This window comes from Macrobrachium nipponense, chromosome 38 (genome assembly GCF_015104395.2).
Source record: "Macrobrachium nipponense isolate FS-2020 chromosome 38, ASM1510439v2, whole genome shotgun sequence".
NCBI lineage: Eukaryota > Metazoa > Arthropoda > Malacostraca > Decapoda > Palaemonidae > Macrobrachium > Macrobrachium nipponense.
Genome location: NC_061098.1, coordinates 42795796 through 42811007, shown reverse-complemented (window position 1 = coordinate 42811007; position 15212 = coordinate 42795796). Strand labels below are relative to the sequence as shown.

Here is a 15212-nt window from a genome sequence, read left to right as displayed (position 1 = left end):
TTTTCTGCTGTGTTCAGCAGGTTGAGAGTCTGTTAAGCATGGCCTGATCAATTGGGGGCAAGGGGAACTTTGCTGTAAGAAATGACTAAAGGCCCTTTTTCTCATACAAGGACCTGTGCTAGTTCCTGGTACAGGCCTTTATACGAGATCCCCTCATCCTGAGCATCAGAAAAACAGGTGATTTAGGGGAAGATGGCATCTGAGATTAATTTGAGGATATTACCATCTTTGTTGAAATTGTGAAGTAGCAAGGTGGAATTGTATATAACTCTACAGATACATACAGAATGTTTAATTGTCAAGCAAGAAGGCAGACGGTGGTTGATGGCATATATGTTTGGTTATTCACCTGTAAAATTCCTGTAAACATTATCCTTGTGAGATTATTTTCATAGTGGTCGCCATGGCTATATTAAGCCTGTTAGTAGCACGAAATTCTTCTGGATCTAATGTACGAGTAGGAACAATCTCGGGAGAGCTTGAAACAAGAACTTTAATATTGTACTTAGTCTGTTAGTGGCCTTTTGTATCAGTAAGCATGGGTCTATTTTGAGCCCATTAATCATCAGAGGTGAATGCACAAAACCGTGCTTGGTCTACTAAGAATGACCTTGAATTTTCGAGGGAAAACTGCCCAGAGCTTAAGTACTATTATCAGTCCATCAGCGGCTCTTCGTTGCATTAGTCACTTCCATCAGGTGACTGTTAATCATTAGGGTTTGACGTGAAAGCCATGTTGGTCTACCAGGCCACTCTAAGGTTACTGGTTTAAGGTCCACAGGAGTCTGGAGATAACTAACTTTATTTCAGGCATATGACCCGTTTTTTTGTATGACTTGCTGACTGAAATGTTGTGGCAGGTAACAGATCACTTACACTGCCAGGTTACAAGAGTGAGGTATGAGAGCAGGACACAAGGGTTACTTTTGGATCAACTGCTGAACCTGGTGCCTGAACCTAAGTACAGTTATTTAGCTCCAAGCTTTACAATCTGTCTATGTTTTTTGCTCACGATATTTCTGTTTCTTATATACAGATCTCAAAATCCACCTCAGTCGTCCACCTCTCCATTATAACCTGCAGATGTCATTGTTTCCCCAATCCCTACTTGAGTAGCAGCTGCCTTACCAACCTCTTTTTAATCTCTACGTTTCTTTTTAAGAGCTTCTTCAATGACGTTTCTCTCTCAAATTTGAGCAGTATGATGTATCGAATTTTATTTCGTAAGATACTGAGAAGTTAGGTGTCTCCTTATTAGGTATTTACTTGTTTTTAAGATTTTCTTAGCTTTCTATATGTTTACAAAATATGAAACAGGTAATGCAACACATATCAGACAGCCTTCATATAAATGAGAGCTCATCAAGAAGAAGTTCCAGAAGACTGCTGGGCCTTGACCCAGTCTGACCACCTACTCAGCTCTTTAGAAAGGGCCACAGATAGTGCCTCAAAGTACTCGAGTGTTAACAAAATACTATGTAAATACTTACAAGTAAACAGGTTATACTCAATAATCTTGCAGGTTATTTTTGTAACACTTTTGGTTTTGAATTTGTTCCTTACCTGTAGGCCTACAGCTTTAAGAAAAATAAAAAGGCAAAACATCAGGCCTGACCTGAATAGATTGTAGTTTTGTGAGTCCCGATACAAAAAAGTATAAGAGTATGTATCTAGCCTATTTAGGAAACATTAGTTTAAATAAAGCGAAGTTATTGTTTGCATTAGTAATGTGCGAAACAGTTCCTGAAGAAAGGAGTAATTCCAACAGTTCTCCAAAAGTTTTTCTCGAAAGAAAATCTTGGTATCGATTCTACTTTTGATGATCTGGAATCCAATCTTCCCAGACTACGTTTGGGAGAGAAAAAGCGTAACTTCGAACGAAAGAAATTATACAAGAAAAGTTCCCTAATGAAGTTTAGTCCGTCTTATAAATCAATTCCAGGTAATTCTTAGTTCAGGTCAGAAAAGATATGTAAACCTAATTTCTTTCTTCAGCGCATTGCCATTTTGCATCTGGATTACGCTTTGCATGCACATACGCATACGCAAACACACACACACACACACACACGCACGCACACACACACACACACACACACACACACACACACACACATATATATATAATATATATATATATATATATAATATATATATATATATATATATTGTATATAGTATATATATATATATATATATATATATATATATATATATATAGGTATATAATATATATGTGTATAGGGGTATATATATATTATATATATATATATATATATATATATATATATAATATAATATATAAATGGATTTTATCACATCACCGCGATTCATATATACAAGCATTAAGCTATAAATGTCCTTTAATATCCAATTCGATTCGCTCTACCTCGGAATAATATATTTTCATGTTAACCGAAGGGGAATTTTTAGTTTATAATATATATGTATATATATGTATATATACATATATATATATATATATATATATATATATATATATATATATATATAATATATATATATATATATATATATATATATATATATATATATATATATATATATATATATATATATATATATATATATATATATATATATATATATATATATATATATTATATATATATTTGTCTTGACCTATACCATCTCAATGAATATAGAATTAGTACTGTGCTAATGTAATTCTGAAAGGTCAATGCTGTAAAGTAAAAAATATATTCTACTTGCATCGGGTGCGGACTTTGACAAGGGTAGCAGAAGCAAAACATGAAAAATAATTCTGAATTTTATTTATTTATCACACCTGCTGTTGTTGTCAACCATAATGAAAAGGCTTTTTAGCTGCAGACTTTCTTTTGATAAGAAATCGATCATGGTAGACGCTGCCTGACCTTGCATCTCCATTAGGACAGTGGCCCCCAAACTGGGGCCCAGACCCCTGGGGGTCCTGGATAAGGCCCTGGGAGGGGTCCGCGACACAATGGAAAAAATGAATATTTTTCAACTCCAAAAAAAAATTGTGGCTGTTTTCAACAATTTTACTTTTACTTCCTCATCCCCTTCCCTCTTTCCTTTGTATCTTATATCTATTGTTTGTCCGTAAAACAAAGAGGGAGACTGTTAGAGTGAATAAGTTATTTTAGGGATGTCATAAACGTACCGAGGCTCTTGTTGATATGTATCGAAGTTTAATGGAGACAGTTTTGGGACTTGTAGTATATTCATCCAAGTGCCGTAAGGAAAATCTCCACCAACTTGTGTTTCAGACTTACCTTCTGCCACGTAATTGCATCTATTTTGGTAATGAGTTTAATAGTTATGCTGCAGAATGCTCTTTGAATAATAATGAAATTCTTTACGCAAAGGAGAGATGTAAGGATTTTGTATTAGTCCTTTTAAATCAATTACAGCTTAGGCTGCCTGGCGATGTTGAGACAAATTGATTATCCAAGAGATGACGTCAATTAGTTGCCACATCACAAGTGAAAGATAATATTGTGTCAATTTCACGTAAATTTCGGGATACATTTACAGACAAGGATGATTTGGAGAATGAATGGAATGTAATTCATTTAGATCAGTGGCCCACCTCATGTTTAAAAGACTGTAAGCTCTTGGGAAGAGGTTGGAGAGAGAAAAAAAAATTCTGTTGGTGAGCAGAAATATCCAAATGTATCATCTCCAGCTTTAGCTCTACCTTCCCTGTCTTTTTTTTTTTAATGCATCAGTAGAGAGAGAACATTTATACAGATGAATGTGGTACATTCAAAATTAAGAAATTGTTGTCATGTCAGGTCAGTTGAAGCAATACTACAAATTAGATATGGTTTGTCACTTCAGAACCTTTACTTGTGTAAATTTCTCACCCCCCTGAAGACATGATTTCAAATTTTATCAATCCCAAGGGAACAAAACGTACGTACCAGTACTACAAAAGAAGAGGAAGATGATGAAATTATATCTATTGAGTCTTAAGATGGAGTAAAAAAATCAAGAGAGAGAGAGAGAGAGAGAGAGAGAGAGAGAGAGAGAGAGAGAGAGAGAGAGAGAGAGAGAGAGAGAGAAGGTAAGATAAAAACTGAAAATGTTATGAAAGTGTCTTTGAAAACCGCAGTAAAATAGAAATAGTGTTTCTTAGTGATAGACGTTGTGTCCTATGAAGTATGGAGTATTTTATATTTCCTGGGATTACTTTTATTTTTTTCTTAATTCTGTTAATGATACATTATATTCTAAGCAGTAATCTAAATTTCGTGAATCTTGTGCTGCATCGAATTGAAGGTACGATTTGTTTTGTATTTTTACCTCATTTCTGTTTTCATTCTTCATGAAATTACGTTTATGTTGCAGTGTATCACTTGCAAGTAAATTAATCCAATTTTATGTGCTAATTCTTATTTAAAAGTGTCTTGCTACCGGTCTACAACAACGATTTTGTATTGTTTTAAGTGAATATATATATATATATATATATATATATATATATATATATTATATATATATATATATATATATACATTTCTTTTTTTTTCTTTTTTTTTTAACAAAAAGGTTGCAAATGAAAAACCTAAGTATATGTGTCATTATAGAATGGCATTGTTTGTGGGGGGAAAAGTGTGGGAATTCCAACTTGTTTGTAGGAATTTTGCTGAAACCAAAGTGGCAACATTGTATAATTGGGTTGGATTCCAACCTAGAGATTGATGTGGGGTTTTTCACGTAAACCCGATTCTCTCTCTCTCTCTCTCTCTCTCTCTCTCTCTCTCTCTCTCTCTCTCTCTCTCTATCTTAACATTTGACACATTGTCTTCTTTCAACGAAGAAAAAAATTTCACAGAGCATGAAAAGCAATAAATCCCACTCTTAAAATGAGTCCATGATCTAACACCCTTGAATACCACAAGCTCACTGACCGCTTCTTGCTTACATAAGACTTCTGTTCTTTCGTGTCCTGATGAGGAAGGATTTTAAAACTCAATTCACTTGCTGATTTTAGACTCGTGTGAGGAAGAGGGAAACAGAGCTAATTGTTTTATTTTGATTGTGCCTGCTCAAAATAGATGTAATAATTACACAGGAAGTGACATCAATCAACGCCATTTCTTCTGGTTCTGGTCAACTTTTATTCTTGACAAGAAACTTGTAAAGGTAAAAGTAGGTAATAAATTCTAATATCACATCAAAATGCCCGCTTAATTAACCTGAACTACATAAAAGAAGAATGAGATTTCCTTGCCATAACGTCAGTCATTTAGAGCATGTATGAGATTCACGAAACTTAATGTTCCAAAATTGATTTGTTTTGGGACAAAAAGCCAGCGAGTCTTCAGGAAATAGAAATGATTTGAAATGAACGGAGAGCGGACATAAACTCCATTAACTTGAATTGAAATACTGATTGTGCATCACACAATCCTCTGGCTATGTCCACACTCGCTCTCAAGCCCATTAGGAAAATGTTGATGCCTTCGTGAAGTCTTCTGGAATTTGCCGAGATAGTTCAGTGGAGGTCCAGTGAAGCCGAAGAAGCGTTGCCAGACAGCCTGGCTGCTTCATAAAAGTCCGGCCTTCATTTCCGCTTTTAGGGAAATTTGTTTCCTTACGATCTGGAATGTTGTTTATGGCCTCCGTGGGGAGAAGGAATCCCTTTTGAAGTGAAGCGTTTCTAGCAGTGTTCTATTCCCCCATTTCCCTCCTTCTCCTCCTCCTTCTTCTTTCTTTCTTCTCTTTTCTTTTTCTTCTTCTTTTTCTCTTCTTCTTCTTCTCGTTCTTCTTCTTCTTTTTCTTCTTCTTCTTCTTCTTCTTCTTCTTCTTCTTATTCTGCATCTCGAAGCATAAGCCTGACGCAATACATTTACAACTTTATAGATAAAACTGGAGACTCAACAGATAATGCTTTTGCAAAAACATCAGTGAACTATACATAATCAGGTGAACTTATTTCTGGTGATTAGAAATTAATTTCTCGCTATAATTTGGTTCGGATCGCACAATGAGCTGTGGATCCAGTTCCTAGGTAACCAGTTGATTCCTAGCCACCAAAAAAATATCTAATCCTTCGGGCCAGCAGCCCTAGGAGAGCTGTTAACTGCCTCAGTGGTCTGGTTAAACTAAGGTATACTTAGCTTTAACTTGTGTATATATATATTATATTTTAATTATATATATATATTATAATCTAATATCTATATATATATATAATTATATATATAGTCTATATAGGTATATATAATATAGTTTATTATATATATATATATTATATATATAGATATATGGTATATATATTATAATATATATATAATCTATATAGATATATATATATATATATATATATCTATATATTAGTATATATAATAATCTATATATATATGTATTATATATATATATATACATATTATAATAATATATATATATATCTATATATATATATATATAATATATGATATATATATATATTATATATATCTATAGGATATATATATAATATATATAACTATACATAGATATATATATATTAATATATATATATATATATATATATAACCTATATATGCAAAAAGCTACAAATATCCTTTGATATCCAATTCGCTCTACCTCGGAATAAATATATTTCCATATATGATAACCGAAGGGGAATTTCTTAGTTGATAATAATTTCTTCCTTCCGTGGATTCGAACCAGCGGTCAGACAAAGGAGAAATCGGGACTGCAGTGACATTATCCACTCGGCCTACATATATATGTACGTATGTATAACTGAATCACGAAAATACGGAATGTGATAGATTATATATATAAAGGCAAATGTCACGAAATAAAGTGAAACAGCCGAGTGGAGGTAGGTCTTTCAATTTCCTGTCCTTTACTTACTGCTAAGTAAAGGACAGTAAGTCGAAAGGCCTTAGTTCCATTCCACTGTTTCACTTTCCTTCGTGACATTGATTGTTTGTTCCTAAAGCTGGAGATGCCTTATATTTGCCTGGCGTCAGCATCTATTGTGATGATTTTGTACATAATTGTTGTACTTAAATGTCATTATGATTCTTATGTGTACACTTATGATCATCAAATTTGCCAAATGATAGACTATTGACTGATTATATATAATATTGTATAAATAGATACTGGTTAAGTAAATCTTCAGTAATATGCCGGTTTTATTTTGTTATTTAAAATATATACAGCAGACATATTTTAAATAGTAAAATTAAACAAGCATACTACTGTGAATTTACTTAACCATTTTATTGACTCATGTGATTATGAGTTTCCTTTGTATACAGATATTGTCGTCTTTTATAGTATAGATAATATATAATATATATATATATATATATATATAATATCTATATATATATATATATATATGTATATACCATATATTTCCCTGACGAAAAAATCGCGAGCTAATAATTTGCCAAGTGTCAACACTTTAACTTTTGCTCATTGCGTGAGCGGAGAATTATGGGACAATTTTGTTTGCTGCTTCTGTCAGTAGTCAGTACCTCTTTAACGGTCGTTGAGGAATGTAGTTGTCTTGTGTTACCGCTTAATTTTATGTTTTTTACATATATATCGTGGTGAGGCGGTCAATAGCAATCTCTGTATAATGTCTAGAGGATATACTTCGCTTGAAAATCGTGTGAGAGAGATTGAGTGTCCCGAATTAGGTTTACAAACTAAGGATATTGTAAGACAAACTGACGTGAACTGGCGAACAGTCCAGCCTTTGTTGCTAGGTTCTACCAGGCAGCAAACGTGTACCGGAGCACAAAAAAGGCGCTGGAAAGCAACCCCCAGAATTACCTTGCCACCAGTCTTGTATTTAAGAAAACTGTGGCCCCAAAGAAGCCATTGTTAACTCCAGTCCACCTGAAGAAAAGGGAGGCTTTTGCTAAAAGTTATGGTTGTTGGGTTGTAGGTTCCTGGCAGCGAGTGGCAACATTTCCAAACTTTGCTGCAGTTCTACGGCCAACAAATTGGACCCCAAGTTTGTGAGGCCGAGGGAGAAATTTCTCGTCTTGTGGTGTGGGGTTGTTGGTGACCTCGTGATATTCTAGAAAAATGCCAGGGTGAATCTGCAGATTTATTATACACCCTTTTAAACCTCCATTTGGAAGTTAGTTTTACCAAGACTGGTTGCATTATTTTCCAGTAAGAAGGGGCCAGTTGCCATACAACATCATTGATATAAGGGTGGTTAAAAGATTGTGGTGTGGAGTTCATTGAAGACTGGCCTCTTAATTCCCCAGATCTCTCACCAATTGAGAACCTGTGGGCCATCATGAAAGAGCGCTTGCAGAGCGTCGACGACGTGCCAACTACTGAAAAATTCGGCGCTGCCATCAGAGTTGCCTGGGAATCAAGTGATGCTGATCTCTGCGGACGGCTGACTTCATCCATTGCCATCCGCCTGCAGGAGTTTAAGAAGAATAAATATAACGTGACAAAATATTTAGAAGTCATTGGTGAGTACTCCTATAAAATTTCATGTCTTAATGTAGGCTATTATAGTTTTTTTATCTACATGCGCTTAAAGATAGGTGATTGCTTTCTGGGATAGTTACTGCCAGCACAGATTATCGTAATTACACTCCAAGATCCTTCCTTTGGGAAAGTTACTTTCCAAAATTAAGAGAATTGTGCGAAAACGTTTTCAAGCAAATGAACGAAAAATATGAAGTTCTTCTTGTCCATTTAAGATGATTCATAACAAAAAGACGCGTTTAATACCTACTTCAATACACCCCTCATTTTTAAAGTGTATAAAAGTTTTTTAATAACATTTAGTTTTTCCTTTATATATCACATCATACAGATTATTAAAGACATTAAACTAATTTTAAGAATATGACGCCATCCATTAAATTTTATATCTTTATTTATTAGTCACATCCCCTTTTATTTATTCATCATTTTCACTCATTCAATCATTCATTTACAATAATTCAATTTATTTAACCTTCATTACGGCATTGAATAACCTTCTTGGTCCCAGTGCCTGGGCTTTTGCCATAAATATCATATATAATCAATCCAAAAAATCCGATCCACGAGCCTCCCAAAGAGTTATTCGACTGTTTCTCTCTCATCGAACCGCTTAAAATTCTGTCGAAATGTCACGCTGTAGCGTAGGACAAGTAAGGTTATTGTTGTGGAGATCTTCATTTTATCCTCGTGACTCCGTTATTCCAGAGCCTTAAGTGCCTTTGAGGCTGGTTGTTTTTTTCCAGAAGTGAGAGTCTGAATGATCAGAGGAAGCTCTCTTACGGTGGAGGTTCAGGCAGCGATATCCAGGGGAAAGCACCACCATAGATTAGTTTAACTGTCGCGCTCCTGGCTTTACTGTTTGACATAAATACCGGAAATGCCTTCTTTGCGTCGCCTTCCAACGATAATTAGGTGAAAGGAAGGCTGTTGTTTAAGTGTACACACACACACACACACACACACACACACACACACACACATATATATATACATATATATATATTTATATATATATATATATATATATATATATATATATATATATATATATATATATATATATATATATATATATATACTAGAATGAGCTTGTTTGAGGACACAAGCAGATAGATTCTCAGTACATTAGCATATCCCTACGTTTCATGACCCATGGTCACATCATCAGGGACATCAGTAATAAAGAAATTTTAATATCAAGAGTCCTTCTAAGTAAAGATATGCGAATACATGAAAATATCTGCACTAAATCGCACTTCATTTTTTTACGAAAAAGTGTGGAGCTAAAATTGTATGAAATTAAAAGAGGTGAAATAAAATCACAGATTCAGTAAAAAGTCTGAGTCCTGTGAGAATATTCTTATTTCAAATTCTTCAGAATTCTTCTGAGGTGTATTGGTTATGGGTCAAAGTGACGTATATCTTAGTTGAACGAGACCACTGAGCTGATTAACAGCTCCGAAGGATTATGTTGTTGGAGATTAAGCTGGGCTCTTGCTCATAGAGCAGCCCTTAGATCCGAAGGATTAGGTATTTTTACGTGGCTAGGAACCAATTAGTTACTCAGCAACGGCACCTACAGCTTATTGTGGGATGTGAACCACATTATATCAAGAAATTAATTTCTAATCGCCAGAAATATATTCCTCCGATTTCGTGTTGGCGGAGCGGGGCAGCGGAATCGGACTACCAAATCGGTAGGCAAGCATGTAACCTTTTTGTCCAATGAGAAACTGGTCATGGGTCAACGGCTCCAATAACGCTAGTAAGAATTTTGCAAGATTATGGTTGGGAGAGTTAAAAGAGACCAAGATAGGGTGAAGGGGGATTCCTTTTTTATATGAATTCTTTTCTTTTATTTATTCATTATTATTATTTTTTTTTTTTTGCTCTTGCTTTGAAAGGTTGGTCTATGTTCCTACAAGTGATTTAATTTACCAGATTATTTAATCTTATACAATTTTAGTTCCATATTTTCATGCGATATTTTTAAGTGCAAGTTAGTGCAGATATTGTCATAGTATATTCACATACATTAATTTGTAAGCACTAATATACGACATTTTTATCATAGATTAGAAATAAGCTGACCTCTTTTAACAGTCTAGTTGTAGAGCACTCGTCACTCAAGTCAGAGGAAGTTACCATCAGTGGTTCGAGACCATCAGGTGTCTATAACTTATCATATAATTCTCCCTCGGTATTATTTCCGGGGTGGAGCAAGTTGGATATTAAACGACATTTGTAGCTTAAAGTTTGTATACACATACATACATACACACACATACTCACACACACATATGTATATATATATATATATATATATATATATATATATATATATATATATATATAATACTATATATATATATATATATATATATATATATATATATATATATATATATATATATATATATATATATATATATATATATATAGTACAAATAGGAAGACGAAAAGGAGGTGATGCATCTTTCAACTTAATTTCCGGCCAACGTTTCAAAGCAAGGCTTCATCATCAAGGCTAAAATACAAAAGTAACAATAGTTAAAATCAATACACAAGACTCAGTAGGATTATTATTGTTAAAATTGTAACTAAAAGTAGAACCAACCTAACGCCTCACAGAAAAAAAAAAGAGTGACCAAGAAGGGCACCAAAAGGACGAAGAATCATCTTATGCTATACACAGAGGGGCAGAAGAAGACTGACTGTTTAGAATTTTTGAAATCTTAGACCAAGCTGCTGACGAAACCTCTCTCCATATCCTTGAATCGTTAACCATCAAACGGATTGTTCCATCTTTGAATAGTCAGTCTTCTTGTGCTTCTCTTTTTATAGCATAAGATGATTCTTCGTCCTTTGGGTGCCCTTCTTGGTCACTCAGTTTGGTTGGTTTAACTTTTATGTTACTATTCAAATATCTATCTTTTAACATTAATAATTTTACTGAGCTTTGTGTATTGACTTTAATTATTGTTACTTTTGTATTTTAGCCTTGATGATGAAGCCTTGCTTTGAAACGCTGGCTAGAAATAAAGTTGAAAGATGAATACCCTCCTATTTATACTACATATCCGACTTTCCAGAAGTCAACACTTCCTCCTTCCTCTATATATATATATATATATATATATATATATAAATATATATATAATATATATATATAAAGTATGAACAGGAGCAATTACATATTGGATATTGGAGTATGGAGACACGTTCTGTCTTTTATCTATTTATTTAGTGCCGACGTTTTGTATCAGCTGGAAAATGTATCAAGCTGATACGAAACGTCGGCGTTAAATAAATGGATAAAAGACAGAACACGTCTCCCTCAATATATATATATATATATATATATATATATATATATATATATATATATATATATATATATATATATATATATATATATATATATATATGAGTCTTGGTTTTACTTCAACCCAGAAACCTTACATTTAGATCCAAAAACTGGAGAAAGGCAAGCTTTGGACGTTTATGACTCATAAAATTTCAATATTCAAACAAGTTATTTATAATTCCATCCTGATGGGAAATACAAAACAACTTTGTATTTTATCGAAGCGATCCCCTCTCTGAGGGGAATCATCAAAATTCCAGCTCAGTTCATCAGGTTTTCATATCAGATCAATCCAGAATTGGATGAAAAACATCAAGGACATGATTACATTTGGAATCACTGATATTCAACAAAGCACTCATGCTTCAAGTTTGTTCGGTTATTTTTGAAATAAAATAACCCGTTTGTGTGCATTGGCTGTGTTTGAAGTGAGGGGATTCGAGAGCGTTATATTGTTTGCTGTTGCCGAGGGTCGATTCATAGCTTCAGATACTGTATATTTTCTCTCTCTCTTTTTTTCTGCAAAAAAAACCCATTGAGATGGCTATTTGTCTGTCTGTCCGTCCATACTCTTTCTGTCTGCTCTCAGATCTAAAGTCCTTCTGAGGCTAGAGGGCCGTAAATTGGTATGTTGATCATCCACCCTCCAACCATCAACCATACTAAATGGCAGCCCTCTATCCTCTGTAGTTTTTATTTCATCTAAGGTTAAAGTTAACCATGATCATGCATCTGGCAATTCTGTAGGACAATGTAGTACAGTGTCTAGTGATTCATACCAAAAAGAACATTATGCATGTCATTTTTTGTAGAGTAATTTTTTAATCTCTAAGAAATCTCTTGGTCCATTTCACTCAGATAATCCATTTGTTCAACCTGATTTTGGTCAGTAGAAGGAAAATTGAGCCAGCTATCTGAAGTCTGATTTTAGGTTCAGGAAATTTTTCTGTCCTCATAAACCATTGAAAATGCTTTCTGCTAATTTCCATGGCATAACTCGAAGAAGGTTGATAAGTTTTTTTTTTTTTATTGTATATGTAATTTGTTATTAGTTTACTAACTCTTTCAGCCATATGACGTAAAAGATACTATGCATGATTTCAAAATGTTTTTATTAATTTTGCCCTTCGCATTTCATTTGAACTTACTTGTTAAATACGTTGTGCATAACAGTTATTACCTCTGTCATGATAGCTAGGTGTAATAATAATCCTTTTTTCACATTACACTGTAAGAGTTACGACCCACGTAAGTAGGAGAGGGCAGGTAGTTAAGTGACTAAGTTTACTATTAAATCACTTCATGAACTGTTACGTCTATCTGTTGAAGTAGATTCACAGATATCCCCAGGAATTATAAGGAATCATTGTCAGTCTTTTAAAACTAAAAGAAAAAAAATGGCAGGGGTTGCAAGAGCTTGACTTCTTTAAGACCATTGTAGAAACAATTATTGCGTGAATATCCAACGATAGAAGGAAAGATGATTAAAAGCTTATATCAAAAAAATTTCTCTAACAGGATTTCCCTATTTCAATTAATTAAGATTTAGGGATATATGTGCATAACATTCTGAAGATCTAGACATAGAATGAAAACTGTCTATTTAATAGAATAACTGGCTAAGTTTTTACTAAGTTAATTTATCAACATGAAATCGCAAGAACTATGGTAAATAATTTTGGACAACAGCACACAATAGCAAAGTATATTTATAAAAAAAAAAAAGGTCAGTTCGAACTATACGGACCTTTAAATTTATTCCTTCTTGACAATCATTGAATTCTGTGAGACAGTCACTCTCCAATCTTATAGATAAAAACTATATATTTCTATATTTATTTTGCACCTACTCCAAGGAGCGATAGTGTCCCGTGGCTCCTGCGGGCACTAGAATCATTGGCAGATCTAAACCCATGTTCGCAAGGAGGCAGAGATGGATGGAGCTTTGTTTCGGTAAAGGATTTCGTCGTCCATGAATTATAAAATAGATTGTAACTTGATGACACTGCAGTGATTGTAAAATTGATGCTATCTTTGTCTTTTATGAGTTTCTCTCTCCTCTAATTTCTCAAGAAAATATATGGCATAAAATTTCAACTTCAAACCCACTTAAATATTGGAGAAGTTACTGGAAGATAAATAAGGTTTTGGAAGAGAGAATTAGCTAAAGAGTTTTAGCAAACTGGAGGGTTGTAATACACCACCCTGTAAAAGCTACTGTATCTTCATCCGAACATATCACATGCCTGACAGATGCTGAAGATCAGAATCCTCTATCATAGTGTCTGAGGTAAAGAGACAACAAGGGAAAAATCTGGCCTTTAGATATTTCAAGAAAATAATCACCATCCTATTTGGTACTTAGCTGTCAAACTCTATTTCTTTTTCAAAACATACCTGTAGCCTTGAAAATGTATCTAGGAAATAATTGTAGGAAATGATCACCTTCATCCAGATTGCCTTTCTATCAAGTTTCAGTAAACTTAGCTATGGAAGAGAATGACGAATTATAAATCAAACTGGAGCCATAGTAAATAGGGGAAAAGACTGATTAACTCTCAGTCTACAGACCCACCATTTTCATCAAATAAAACAAACTGCTACACGACAATGGTCACCTACCTACCAAATGAAAAAAGAAAATGTGTCCCTTTTATTAATGTTAAGGTTCTATATCAAACCAGAAGTCCGTCAAACTTGCAGCTTTATTCCTACGCTGACCAGTTACTATGACAGGGATGTTTGATCCAGCATTAAAAACCTAAGCCACAGGCGCCATGATATGTGTGTTGCCAAACACCAAAACCTCCCGCCTTGACATAGATGACAGGACAACTGGTATTCATCCTACAAGAAATCATCAGATGTAAGGCATTAAATATCTGATACGGAATTAATTCATAACATTCCATATTGTTACATCTCCCTCCTATTAAATTCTGTAAATATTATTTTCAGTACTATCTACTAAAGGGCCCAGCATGGTACAACTCAACCCATATAGCTAGTTGTCTCTGCAATTTATAGTACATAATCATTATATGTTGGTTTCCGAATTGCACAGCCACCTCAAGTTTTCGTGGTTCAGTTTTACTCCTTCCTGAGGAATCACTTTTAGGTGCTTCTTCCATATCTGCTTCAACGCTCACCCTCTACATCTGAGGGTGTCATCTTCTAGAAGGTATTCGTTCAGGTTGTTGTTCTCGCTTGTGCTTCGAAGATATTTACGGTTTCTTGTATAGGCTTTTCCACCTACCAATACTCTGTTCTTCCTTGGTGTCTCCCCGTAAGTGGCTTTCCCATTTCTCCTGGGCCTGGCTGCACTAGGACAACTTCTTGATTCAGCCAT

General features: G+C 34.2%; 1 protein-coding gene across 1 annotated transcript; it reads right to left on the bottom strand.

Annotated features, from left to right (window-relative positions):
- Nucleotides 1-5682: 5682 nt before the first annotated feature.
- LOC135209817 (ADP-ribosylation factor-like protein 6-interacting protein 4) lies at nt 5683-15212 on the bottom strand. Its single transcript, XM_064242590.1, has 3 exons — nt 15013-15212; nt 8268-8419; nt 5683-5846 (listed from the first exon to the last, which is right to left on the bottom strand). The coding sequence occupies exons 1-3, from the start codon at nt 15210-15212 to the stop codon at nt 5683-5685; spliced, it is 516 nt and encodes a 171-aa protein (XP_064098660.1).